Raw genomic sequence first — 13,608 nt, 5'->3', positions numbered from 1 at the left:
TATAAACTAATGTAGTGTTGCCCAAGTCTGCAAACAGCCCAAAGCAATAGCTCTGAGCAGTGGGGAGTCTCCCATACATCTCCGTGCTATGTTAACTCTGAAGCCTAGTAACATACAAGGATTGCTCACTACTTTTCTGCTGATGGTTTTAGCAGAAACATCCAGCTAATTTGCTTCTCCCACAACCCTAAACTTCTGCCCCATTTCCGCCCTACCTAGCTGCCAAAGCTTCCCCATGACAACTTCTACATATTCAAGTACATGGGGCATGAGGAAAAACGATCAGAGGCAGAGTAAAATATTAATTTATCATTACAATTATCACAAGGCATAGTATACCAATTGTATTATTCATCTTCTGATTTAATTCAGTGGAGAACACCCTTTTAAAAAAAAAACAAACTTCTGAAACTGCTGCAAGATTTCCAGCCTGCTGCACTGCAGGACCACAGGAACCAAGGGGCCCCGCAGTAAAGTCTAGGTCCCAGTTTGCTAACGAGGACCTCAGCCTTTGACTGTCTCCCCACCTCATTCCATTAATTCTATATGAGGATTATGGAGAGCATAGGTTCGTGACAGGAGCACGACACCCAAATGCAGTATTTCCCCCTGGCTAGGGATATGCCTACACTAGGAGCTAGGGGTGTGATTTCCCTGCTTGCGTACACCTACGTGCACGAGCTCTCATCAACCTAGCGCGAGTATAAATACCAGCGTAGCTGCAGCAGCACTGGTAGCAGCAGCGGAGGCATGGCTTAGTTGTGCCAAACACATCCCCACGAGCCAGGGCAGGCATGTGTACATGGGCAAGGGAATTACACCCTAGCTTGTGGTGTTGACGTAGCCTAAGACTCCAAACTGCATGACCTGCGCTTAGCAGTGCAGCAATGACAGCTGTGCACAGAAGGCACTTCCAGGGAGCACAGAAACCTCCTTTGGACGGAAGTGTCAAGTACAGCTTGGCCATCTGAAAGTGATTTTGTAGGCAGGTATTTTGAAGTCCTGATCTGCCAACTGATGTAGCCATTTGAGTAAGATCACAGAACTTGCCCGCCCTCCCTCCCTCTCCACTGCACCCACGGCCTGTCTCCGAACAGGAATTTAGTTACTCATTGCCCAGAGCATTCTCCCAAATTTCCCCATGATGTTTTCCCCCACATTTCCTGTAGTTAACAGGTCTCACCCAGAAAGTCAGAAAAACAAACCAGAGGTGGGTATAGCATTCAGAAACACTTCCTTCCGAGTGTACAGGGGCCTCCACCGATTAAGCAAAATGCAGAAGAATCTCATGCCATGGTTTCCCATTAAAGATCACCCCAACAATTTTTCTGGGCTTGACAAGCCACTGGCTGTCTAAGGAAGTAGCCCCGGCATATCGGGGTTCTGGACAGCCATTTGCACTCACCCTCATCACTTGAGGCCTCCTGTTTAACCACAGACAATGGGGAGCGGGTTGGTGGTTTGCCCAGTGGGTGACGGCGACTTTTCTTTATCTCCATCTTCATTTTTGAAAAAGCAGAAGTGGCCTGAAACAAACCAGAGCATGTTACGTGGGAATCCCAGAATTCAGAAGAATGGGGAAGCAACAGAGGCCAACTCAAGCTAATTCCCCAGGATGGGGCCTTTAACCCACACAAGAAAATCATCATTGCCTTTGGGTCGGATCACCAAGGACCTCCCCACAGGTAATTTTGGTAGATAAGGCCAACACATTCCCATCAGATCATGCCAGGTAAAGGTAAATGACAACATTTTCCTCTACCCAGAATAGCCTCAAAGTCAGATGGAGTTTGCTAGTTTCACTAGCCTCTGAAAGGTCTGATCAGTCATGTCACATGTTGCCTGCATTTCAGCTGGAAACCTAAATTCTTCCCTTGGGTGAAATTCTTATCTTGCTAGGGAGTTTCATCGTGCCCTTCACCACAATATCAAGGCAAATGAAGTCTGAAGGTATAGATCCTTGAAATCTACAAAGGAATTTTCTGCTCTTCTCCACTCCCTGGACAAGGTAGCTTTGCAAACACACCCACACCCCATCATCATCATCATCATGCTGGATGTAATGAAAGTCCTTTGTCAAAGAGTACGGTCTTGCAGTGAGCCTTTGAAGTGGTTACACTCCGGTTGGCCTTGTTGTGGCCCACTCCATTGAGGAGCTAGGAAGCTGCACTCTGCACAAACTGGGACATCTGGATTTTATCCACATTCAATCCCAGATACAGTGAGTTTCAGTCACCTATTCTGGGGGTGACCAAGGCCTTGTCTACACTAGAGCAAAATGAGATTGCAATGCCTTTCAATTGGTGGAACGTGCCCTTGCATCCACACAAAAATTTGCTGTAATGGATTGTTTGCTGGGCATCGATGATAGTTACCCTAAAAAAATTTTGTAGCAAGTCTCAATCAATGCTAACTCCACTGATTGAGCACCCAAGTGGACCCATTCCACTACAGCAGGTGTCTCACTGCTGTCCCTTAGTGCATCAGCCGCTGCAAAACTGGCCTCTCTGGTCATTTTTCTGCACGCCATGGTTCAAGGATCAGCTTCACAGGAAACCACCTACCCATACACGTAGCATTGCCTGGAGTTTGATTACAAGTCATTTTCAGAGCAAGCGACTTCTGGAACAGTATTTCAACTCTAACTGATTGCAATTGTTGTTGTTGTTGACGACATCGCCTTGTCCCACGGTAACAACAGGCCATGAAGTTCAAGAATGAATTCAACAACTTGCACAGGGTCGTTTGGTAAGGGCTTGAGTCAAGGTGTCCAATCCAAAACAAATTTCACTTTTCTTACATTATACTCAAAATTGTGAGCAGGTGTTAAAGCCGACATCTTGGTCCCATCTCCATTGATTTCCACTCATGCAGTGTAGTAAAGACCCTCCAGTAAAGATGAGCCCATCATCATACTGGGGTGTTCCCAGAGAAATTCTCTGGCTAACAGGGCTCTGACAACGATATTCCCACTACAAAGTTGAGGAAGAGAATTCAGAAATATGATGTCTTGGTATTCTATTGCCTGGTCCCTGGAAAACCTTTACACTACCCCCTCACAGTGAGGCAATCAACATGCCCCTTCCCAGCTGGGAACATATCACAGGAATGCCATGGTCTGTATGAGCAGCTAGCCACACTGGCATCAAGCACTCAAAATGCTCAATGGCAGGAGAAAGGCAAGGATTTGAGACACGACTGGAAAACTAAGAACAACAGAAGTCACTCTGATGTTGCTCACATACAGTGTTTAAAAAAAAAAGTCCCAGATCTCCAGCTAAAGACTCACCACCACAACTTTGCTGTGGACAGCAGTGGAACCCTGGAGGATGGATCAGCTAGGATGAAAATGACAGGCAGGAAAACCCAAACACAGGGAGGGGATAGATGAGTTGAACCTTGTCAGACAGGACCCCTTGGCAGTGAAGGCCATACAGAGTAATGCTGGCATTGCCAGATTACAACTCTAGCTTCTAAGCAGCTTAAAATCAAAGAACATGTTTGGGTTTCACATGGCTGCTTCCATTAGCATTTGTGGAAGGGTAGATATAGCTACACAAGAACATGAACATCCACTGCTCCATCATCCCCACCTCATTATGCTCCCTTTTTCCCTACAATCCCACCTCTACCATACCAACTCCCCCTATAATCTCCCAGTTCCTGCCAGATGCACCAGGCGAGGGGGAAATGGCAGGTTAAGTGGCAGAGCTATGCCATGCAGCCATACCCAAAAGAGAGGACAAGCAGCAAAAAATAAAACCAAATTAAAAAAGGTACAAAGAGACCACAAAGTAAGCAGCATAAAAACAGAAGCATTTTATTTCTCCAGCACAAACCACACAGACTGTGGCCAAAGCATTTACATCCTATTGTATCTGCCAGCCCACTTGCCACCCAGCAGCAGCTACACAGCATGCACTGGTAATCACAGTATCGACAGCTTTCTTTGGTATAAGGCACATACATTAGAGCACAAGTTGGCCTGCTCTGAAATTTACAGCACAGGGGGTTAGCGGTTCAAAGGCAGCATCATTGTCCTTATTATGGCATTAAGAATGAAAGTGAAGTGCATTCCATGCTACAGTAGTCAGAGGTACAGGCACCACGTGCAGCCAATCACAGCTCCAGCAACTTGTCGATTTTAGCCCTGATCTTCCTCCAGTCTGCAGCCACTATATCTGAGAAACGCTTATACAAAAGGTGTTTTAATCGGGCCACCATATTGCATGGCAAAGCATATTTCCCTCTGCCACCACGATAGCTAACAGTGCCTTGCCATTCCCTCAGCTTATCAGGGGGAACCATACGGGAAAATAAAGCTGCAGCGTATCTCTCCGGCTTGCCGCTAACTCTCTTGAATATTTCCCTTCGCTGCCTTTTGGGAATCCTCCTCAAGGTGATATCATCCAGGGGTAGGGCAGCCTGTAATAGGTTAAGGTTGTTACTGTATTTGTCATTGAAAAGTTACCCCCGCTTCCCCATCCGCCTCCCAAAACTGCTCTTGGACAGGGTTACGCAGCAGCCCAGTACTGGGGGGCAACAGGCAATCTGCTCACCATCTGGGACAGCCTGTACAATTGATCGTACTTTGTAACTGGAAGCAAGGGCGAGGTAGACACCAACATTCTGTTGCATTGCAAGGCCTCTGTGAAGGGTTATTATGGTTACTGGCTGTCTCGCCATTTTACCCTTTGACAGCGGTTGACTATTGGCAGCGGTTACCAACAGACAAGTAGCCCACCAACCTGGGCGATGACACCAAACTACCACCATCCCAGCCTAAGACAGAAAGCCAAAGACCCAGGACAACATGTCTGCTGAACTGATAGAGTCGCAGAAAGTTTACCAGCTGCAAGGGGAAAAGTTGTGACTCGTGGGCCTTGCTCTGTTTCTCCAGCATGATGATGATCCACACGTGGACAGGTATATGAGGCAGGAATTTGTCTCCTGTAATTCCCTATCCTTCTCTCACCATTCACAGATATGGGAATTTATACAGGGGCATACCCAGGCTTATGGAAGGGATGTGTCCTCCAGGACTTTTTGCTATAGGACTCCCTGTTCCTACCCAATATCCTGCATTTTAAAACACTGAAAATATCCCATATCGGGAGGCTCCCTTCTTCCCACCTCATGATCCCAGCTGTATCAGAGACTTTTCACTCAAGACAAGGAGAACATTTGCGAACAGTGTTACATACAACTATGAAAAAAACTTGTCAGGTTTACCTCACGAAGCATTCTAAGTTTGGATGTTTATATGTTTGTGTCTTGGGGCATCAGATCTGCTCTAGTTAATACACTATTACATTTCAGAATATACATTAAGGCCATTTTAGAATTTGTCTGTGCAGCAATGCATTGGGAAGGCAATGTATATTACTAGAATAACAGATTTCACTTCACTTAAGGACTTCAGTAACTCAACCAGAGGTTATAGGCCTATTACAGGAATGGATGAGTGAGGTTCTGTGGCCTGTGATGTGCAGGAGGTCAGACTAGATGATCATGATGGTCCCTTCTGGCCTTAAAATCTGTGAGGCTATCAAAATAACCTACCCATCCGCCCTGGGCGCGCACACATTCCCTTCCTCATTATCTTCATATAGCAAATGAATACAGAGGTCATGACATACTGACAATGAAATGTAGTCCCTTGCCCTGTTTTCAGAATAGGTGCACAGAGCATCCCTGATCCAAGTAGCTCTCCTGTTGGTGACTCTGCTAACAGTAACTCTTGCCTCCACATCTGCATGGCCGGATGCAAGGTGTCTAGGACAGTATATTCCAGTCATCTTTAAATATCTTTCAGGTATATTGTGCAAAACACAACAAGCAGCAGAGATAATAAGGAAGTTTATTCAGACACTTCTGGCAAGGTAGCCTTCAGTCTATCACTGACTCCACTAATATCCTCCATTTCCTCAGGGTGTAGTTGAGTCTTCCACTCCCTTGAGGATGTGTTTTCATAAACCAGGGAAGCACATATGCAGAATAGCATTAGAGACAGCCATTTCACTAATGTCAATGCAACTGCAGGGAACAGAGGTCTAATTTTTGGTCTTTGTAGAAAATGGATGAGTTTGAGACTCATTAGAATCCTCCCAAGCCAGCCAACACAGATATGCATGAACTGACTACAATGAAATACCGTGATCTGCATCTAAGGAGTGCTACCTCTTGTTAAAGCACTTTAAGGCTTTGCTGAGATAGCAACTGTGTTTCATCAATGCACTGGTACAACTGACCAAACAACAGTTCAAAGCTTGCTATAACGTCCTGCACACTGATCACATGCCTCTTGCAGTACATGGTCACATGCACCTCTGTCACAGCAGTGCCTGCAGTGGACTTATGGACCCCAAACTGATTCCTTACTGTCTGATAGCTGATCGGAATAGCTAGCTTGCACACTGCTATCACTGAAATCCTACATCAGCCCGGAGAAATGAGCATTCTAATGTTGTAATGTCACGGTAAGCTCAGCACAGAGGTCGAGGAAAGTCTTTCTTCTTCCTGAAATTCTGCAGTCACCACTGGACATCCCAGATCACAAGCACATTCTGGTCCCACCGCTTTGTGCTCATGCACATGGTCCAAAGCATCTGTCCTCACCACTGGAAACTCATTCCGGAATAAATCAGAGAAATGTACTCTGAAAGTCCAAGGTGACAGGGGACTCCAGGTACCCTTCTTTTGGTCTCCAACACTCAGCATGAGGTCTTGAAAAACAATCCACTGCATCTTAGCAGCTGCCTCACGGTAGCTTTTCCTAAACTCAAGCATAAACCTTTCTTCATAGGTGAGGGACACACTTGAGAGTGTTTGCGCTAGCCTACATGTTCCAAACACAGTCTGGAAATAATACCGGCAACAAGGTAAATACTGGAATACCCCACAGCCAATTACTGGAGTTTCCTAAAGACTAAGGGAGTTTAACCCCTCCCTCCCACAACTGTCCTTGTCCTCATGGCATCCCACAATACCTAGCAAATGTTACCCAATAAGGCACGATGACAGACAGCAGTGCTGGGAACTCAGATACATTCCTAGTGGGCATGGCACCTCAACCAGCACAGCAGCAAAACTGTAGGGGTCTTTAACTTGCTGCAATATTACCAACGTGGAAATACTCACATGAGCAGCTGAGCAACTGGAGATAAAACCAACTATTGAAATACCACTGATTGGTTTCTCTAGTGTAGACAAGGCCTGTGGCATTGTTCATTGTGGCAAGCTTCTCATCCAGGGGGGAAAAAAGGCAGAGTTTCCTAGCAAGCTGAAGGTGAAAGGGGTGGCTTTTGCGCCACTGATCGCTCCTGTTCAGACAAGACCCAGTGTTGAGCCAAACAGGATCCCAGGGCTTAGCATCTCTTTGAAAAACCGGGAGGAGGGGCAGAGGACAGAGTCTCAGCAAATTCTTAAAAACATTCCCTCTTCCAACCAGCATCACAAAAGCCTTTTCCTAGATTTAGGTTCAGCGCACCACTTTCCACCACACAACAGGCCATCGCAAAGCTGAATCAAAACCTTGCTAGGGTAAAGTTCTATAGAACCAATCAATCTTCCAGAGGATCTAGGTACTTCAATTCTTGCGGCTATCCCAGGTGCAAGGGAAGTCCCCGGAAGCGTATGAGGCTCTGCACAAGATGCAAGACCCTCACTGAAAAGCTTACACTCTAAAGGCACAAGTGGGGCACAGTATATTCCGTAGCTATACAAAAGAACAAGATACAATGCTGCACAACAGAACACGGTATTTTGTTCCACTGTAGAACATGGGGAATGGTCCTTAAAAGCTCATATAGACACAGCAGAGTCAGATTTGGGGGATGAAAAGAGGGAGAACCCACATGGCCGGAAGTAAGTCCTCCAAAGCAGTGGCTCTCAACCTTTCCAAACTATTGTACCCTTTCAGGAGTCTGATTTGTCCTATGTACTCCCAAGTTCCACATCACTTAAGAACTAGTTGCTTACAAAATCAGACTTAAAAATACAAAAAAGTGTGTCAGCTCACTATTACTGAAAAATTGCCGACTTTCTCATTTTTACCATATAGTTATAAAATAAATCAATTGGAATACAAAGTAGCCTGATGTACACCTCCTGGAAGACCTCTGTGTAACACTAGGGGTACATGTACCCCTGGTTGAGAATCACTGCTCCAAAGCATTACAGAACTCTAGCTCAGATCCCATGATGCACACTATTGTCCCACCAGGACTTTCCCTGGAAGCAATATTTATTGGTCTCCTGATAGTCAATGGTTACTTACATCAGCAGCAGGTGCTACAAAGCCCTCCTTCTGGCACATACCTGTAAGTCACTGACCTCAGTGGCAACATCCGCATTTTCTGCTTCTCCGCTCTCCTCCTCCTTCACAGTGAGCTCCAAAGGGACCACCTGCTCCCGCCAAACCTGGCCCTTTTGTGTGGCAAACTGCTCAAAGGCCTGCTGGCAGGATATGCGCTCCTTTTCAAAGACCACCTTTTTGGTCCGTGGAACCACATAAAGCATGGGAATGATGGGGCGGGGCTTAAAGTCATCCTCCTCGCTTGGCACCTCTGAGGGCAGGACGATATTGAGGGGAGCAGAGGGTAAGCTCTTCTCTGCCGTGGCTGATGCTGGTGCTGCTGCAGGAATCAGTGGCCGGGCTGCTGGTGCCTCTTCCCCTGCTGGTTGCTGCTGTGGCTGTGGAGGCGGCGGTGGCAGCTGCTGCTGCTGCAAAGGAGGCTGAGGTGGCTGCAGGTGATGACTGTGATGGTGGTGGTGCTGATGGTGAGGGTGCTTCTTCTTTCTCTCACCTTTTACTTTTGGGGGACGGCCCTTTACCTTGCTGTCTCCTGTTAAAGAAATGGGCAAGAATCAACTTCACATGCTGAAATATCAGGACATTCTCTTATTTCACCTTCCCCCACGTACAAATGAGTTTAATGTTGGTCAAAAAACACTGGATTAACAGGACAGGCAATAGAAACCCCATCGTCTTTGTGCAGCACAGGCATTGGCCACGCAGGATATACCATGCTGACCCTCAGCTCTGACGCCGAAGGACTGGCTCTAGAAATCAGAAGCTCACTTTGTGCCAGTGGCCTATTCAATTTTTGACCTGCCTGCCGAGACTGCCAGTGCAAACGTCAACTGGGTCAGAAGACACCCGTCCACCAGAAACTGGACTGAGAGCTTCAAGGTTCACATGCACATTGTATAAACATAATACCAGTCACAGGCCTAGGCAGAAATAGTGATGTCAAGGTAACTGGAGTTCTGATCCTAGAACCCAACTTGACTGGGTTACAGCACTGGAATAGAAGATTAAGTGAAGGAAAGCTCTACCTAAAGTAACTCCTCACTTAAAGTCGTCCTGGTTAACGTTGCTGATCAATTAGGGAACATGCTTGTTTAAAGTTGCACAATGCTCCCTTATAATATTGTTTGGCAGCCACCTGCTTTGTTCACTGCTTGCCGAAAGAGCAGCCCGTTGGAGCTAGCCGGTGGGGGCTTGGAACCAGGGTGGACCGGCAGCCCCCACATCAGCTCCCCGCTCCCTTAAGTTCCCTGTGTGGCAGCCGCCCAGCAGGCTGTCCCTCCCCCCACTGCCCTGTGCTGCTCCTGCCCTCTGCCTTGGAGCTGCTCCCCGAGCCTCCTGCTTGCTGTGCTGGGGGCGGGTGCTAATGTCAGGGTGTCCCCCTTCCCCCTGCTCCTGCTTACCCCTTTTCCATTTAGAGCAGGGCAGGGACACAATAGGGCTCAGGACAGAGAGAGCTTGCTGTCTGCAGCTGTTGTCTCAACTTCCTGATATACTTAAAAAGGCAGTGTATTTAGAGTGGTGTCAGCATACTTAAAGGGGCAATGTGAATCTCTCTCTCACACACAGGGTGTGTGTCTCTGTCTACCATGCTGTCTCCCCTCCCTCCATTTGTGCTGCCTTGTAGAGTATAAGGCTACATTAACAACAAATTTGTTAACCTTTGAGGGCTCAGCCAAATGCTAGTTCACATTTAGCAGTAAGGCATTCCCTGGGAAATATCCTACCCTCTTCCACCGTCTATCTTCACCACCTCAACCAAGCTTCACAATCATCATTGCTGTGTACAGTATTAAATTGTTTGTTTAAAACTTATACTCTGTGTGTGTATATATACATACATACACACACAGTTTTTTGTCTGGTGAAAAAAATTTCCCTGGAACCTAACCCCCCACTATTTAGATTCATTCTTATGGGGAAACTGGATTCACTTAACATCGTTTCACTTAAAGTCGCATTTTTCAGGAACATAACTACAAGGTTAAGCGAGGAATTACTGTACTTCCCTCACTAGCTATTTCACATGGTTTCTCATTTGCCTTACTATTCAGTGGGGCAAGTAATAGTTAGCAGAAGCTAATATACCAATGTCAGAAAATCCTTCCCACTTAAGGAAGTGTATGAATCAAGGCACTAAACATCTGAGCATCTCACTTCTTGGCACCTTGAGAAAACCTAAGCTGGAAAACACGGCCATTTGGCCCCAAAATCCCACAATTAAGTCACATGTAACTAGGCCTCTATTTTAGGATTCTGGTTTGATAGGGTCATAGTCCAGAGGTGGAAGGACAGTTCTGCCTTTGACAAACTCTGAGCAGAATAATATGTATTTGGAGGACTTTCATATCCCATTTCATGCCCCACCTCAAAACCATCCCCAATTACTGTCCCCTCCATGTAAAAGCATTGCTGGCATGTGAGTATTACTGTATATCCATTGCAGTCAACAATCCTGGGAAATGAAGCCACCTAAATCACTTTACTGAAAGGCTTCTCGCGCCAGGTCCTTTAAACCATGAATCAAACACAGCATTGAACCAGATCTATTACCAACACCATCGCAGTACTGGCTACTGTTCTGGGCACTTTCAATGCTTGCTTTCACCTCTCCCTCCTGATGCAGCGCCATTCATTTTATCTGCATGCTGTCACATCTCTTACAAAGCAGTGACAGCACACAAATTCCTTGGGCAGATAGATGCCCCAATATTTTTCTAAAGAGACGGGGACCACCCATAAAATAGAGACCTTCTCTCCTCTCTCCCCACCTTCCCTCCCAATATAACCCTGTAAAATGATTGGGCCAATTTGATTTCAGAGCATTCCAGAACAGCCATGATTAAAATGCCTCCTGGGCCTTGGTGAGCGTCTCTGGGTCAGGATGGAAGATGTCTTGACTGTTTCCCTTATTGCATCTGCAATGAATTATGTTCCCTATGCTCACCCCTCCCCACATTTCATGAATAAAGTTATCAGTCCACACAAAGGAAAGTAAATAATAGATGTTCCACAGACGATGCCAGCCCGCAATTTGTTTAATAAAAGATTGTTTTTCAACTACAGCTGCTAGGGCTGGATGACTCTGTTGCAAAAGGTCACTCTCCCTACTAATAGAATGGGGAGGGAAGGGGGAAAACCACAACCTAGAAGTGGGAGCAGAGAAAGACAGAGAAAGTTACCCTAATAATGAAGGTTACCAACCAAATCCCAAGCTCAGAATCTGCCATTAAAAAGAGTAGCAAAACCCACTGGCTCACTGCAGAAAATCAGATAAGCTGCCACTGAATAATGTGATACTGTGTAAAAATGATTAAACACAGAGTAAGATGAAGCTGTAAGAATCCCTGCTGAAGTCTTTTAGGTGGACATCTAAATCTGGATATTTCCCAGGAGTGTGTTCTCTGAGGGTCTTATTTACACTAATTTATAAAAATGGCTACAAGGCCAGCCCAAATAGTTATTGTTGTATTTGTGTAAGTAGCACTTCAGATAAACTGGTTTGTAGTATCACACAGAAAGCAATACTGAATTTCCTTAGAGAGAAAAACACATTGAATGAAAGTCAAATTGGATTTCTCCTCAGTCACACAAGAACAGATCATATTTACTCTATACACTCATAGAATTCTCTACCCCAGCAACAAAATGAAAGTCATTCACTGGCTTTGCTGACTTCTAAACAGGCTAATTTGATAGCAGCCAGTATCCAGGCCTATGTTTAAATGTTTACATGTTAAGAAGACAAAAGATGTCGTTTACAGGTATATCTGAAAGATACACCAGAATCCAGGAACAACAGAGTGAGAGTTGAAGGGGAAGTCTGTTAATCAGGAATGCTTACAGATTTAGAAGAGGTTTTTATTTTTAAATCACTACCTTTTCATTACGATGGATTAGTGTAGGGACCCTGGGTAGCTATTCATTCACTGAAGATGGATCCAAATAGCACAGCAAGTAGACATGAAAACTTTAAAAATGCAATAGTAGTTTCATTTTTGGAGGGGAAGAAGGGGAGCTGGCTGGGGCGGAGGCAGGTAGAAAATGTACGCCAAGTTCAACGGCCATTACAGATGCTCAATACTTCTGAAAAATCAGGCTACTTATGTAGGAGTCTAACTTTAGGCATCCACATTTGAAAACTTTGCCGAGTACTGACTTCATCTGCTACTAAGAAACACCTATAAGCCCAAATACCTGCACTGGCACAGAAGACTGGAGACAGACATTAACAGCAGCAATTCAGGCCCAGCTGTAGTTGAAGGCTTTTTAAGTTGTCCACAATACAATTTAAGGAACTATAAGATGGATGCTGTGGAGATAAAGGAAGAAGGAGGCACGCCTTGGGGCCCTATTTTATCCCGGGGTGTTTGCTACTTCCCACCATCCAACACAGATGTAATGAGCTTAAGTGGTGTTTGTATAAAATAAGTAAGAACTACTAATTATTTTTTAAGAAAGGCTTTTAATGATTTTTGACTATAACAGCAGCAGAAAGAAAACAAAAAAAGGAAAACCAAAGCCCAGCACTGAATAAGAATTAATACAAAAGGCAGATTATACTGAGCGACCAGACTTTTTTTTTTTTTTTTACTCCAGAGACTTACCCTGTATTCGTTCGAAAATACATTACCCTTCAGTCAGCCGCTTTCCACACTGGCCAGGTACAGACAGTTGAGAAGAGCACGTCCCTTCGGTTTAGGGGGTGTGGGTCAGGTTTTCCTTATGACCGAAAACACACACACAGTCCCGTGCCTTCGTCTTTTTTATCGGGTTTGGATAGCCGTGTTTTAGAACAGACCAACCAATCAGGGTGGGCCACATTGTTTATGTGGTTGCCCTAGTTATATAATTGACGTGTATTTAATTTTCATGTCCAATTGTTAGTTGTCCGTATAACTTAGGCCTATTTATTTTCTGGAGCCAATTAGATCTTAAATGTGCGTAATTTGGGGTTGATAAGTACATAGAAGTCAGCACAAATTGTTATCTGGTTATCTGGTTGCAGCGCGTCCTAACCACAAGCTTAAGCTTTATTTTTGCAAGGCTTGCATTTTAAAGTATACGAAAGTTTGAGGCCTAACAATTGCAATACTTCTATTTCGTTCAAGCTTAAGAAAACAGTTCAATTTATTCACAGATGCGTCAATCTAGCAGCACAGCAATCATAGAACCGCAATAGGAATTAGAGATGGGAGAAACTTAGCAAGTCTTTCTCCACTGCATCCCTCTAATAATGCTGTATTGCGCCATGAAGTGATTTCTAGTGTTTTGTCCAAATCATTTTAAGTGTTCCA

At 45.2% G+C, this 13,608-nt stretch overlaps 1 protein-coding gene across 7 annotated transcripts in view; it reads right to left on the bottom strand.

The window, feature by feature from the left end:
- KDM4B (lysine demethylase 4B) overlaps positions 1-13,608 on the bottom strand; it is a 215,546-nt gene that overhangs the window by 71,606 nt on the left and 130,332 nt on the right. For 6 of the 7 annotated variants that reach the window (XM_007072095.4, XM_043535975.1, XM_043535976.1 and 3 more), the window contains 2 exons: positions 8,320-8,846; positions 1,406-1,526 (listed from right to left, as the gene is read on the bottom strand). In XM_007072095.4, the coding sequence (XP_007072157.1) occupies positions 1,406-1,526; positions 8,320-8,846 (648 nt within the window). Of the gene's footprint in view, positions 1-1,405; positions 1,527-3,795; positions 4,426-8,319; positions 8,847-13,608 lie in introns of those variants that run through there. The other variant, XM_027834198.3, reaches the window with a different exon arrangement.

Source organism: Chelonia mydas, chromosome 25, assembly GCF_015237465.2.
Source record: "Chelonia mydas isolate rCheMyd1 chromosome 25, rCheMyd1.pri.v2, whole genome shotgun sequence".
Lineage (NCBI taxonomy): Eukaryota > Metazoa > Chordata > Testudines > Cheloniidae > Chelonia > Chelonia mydas.
Note: the sequence above shows the minus strand (reverse complement) of the source record. Positions and strands in the feature narration are given on the sequence as shown.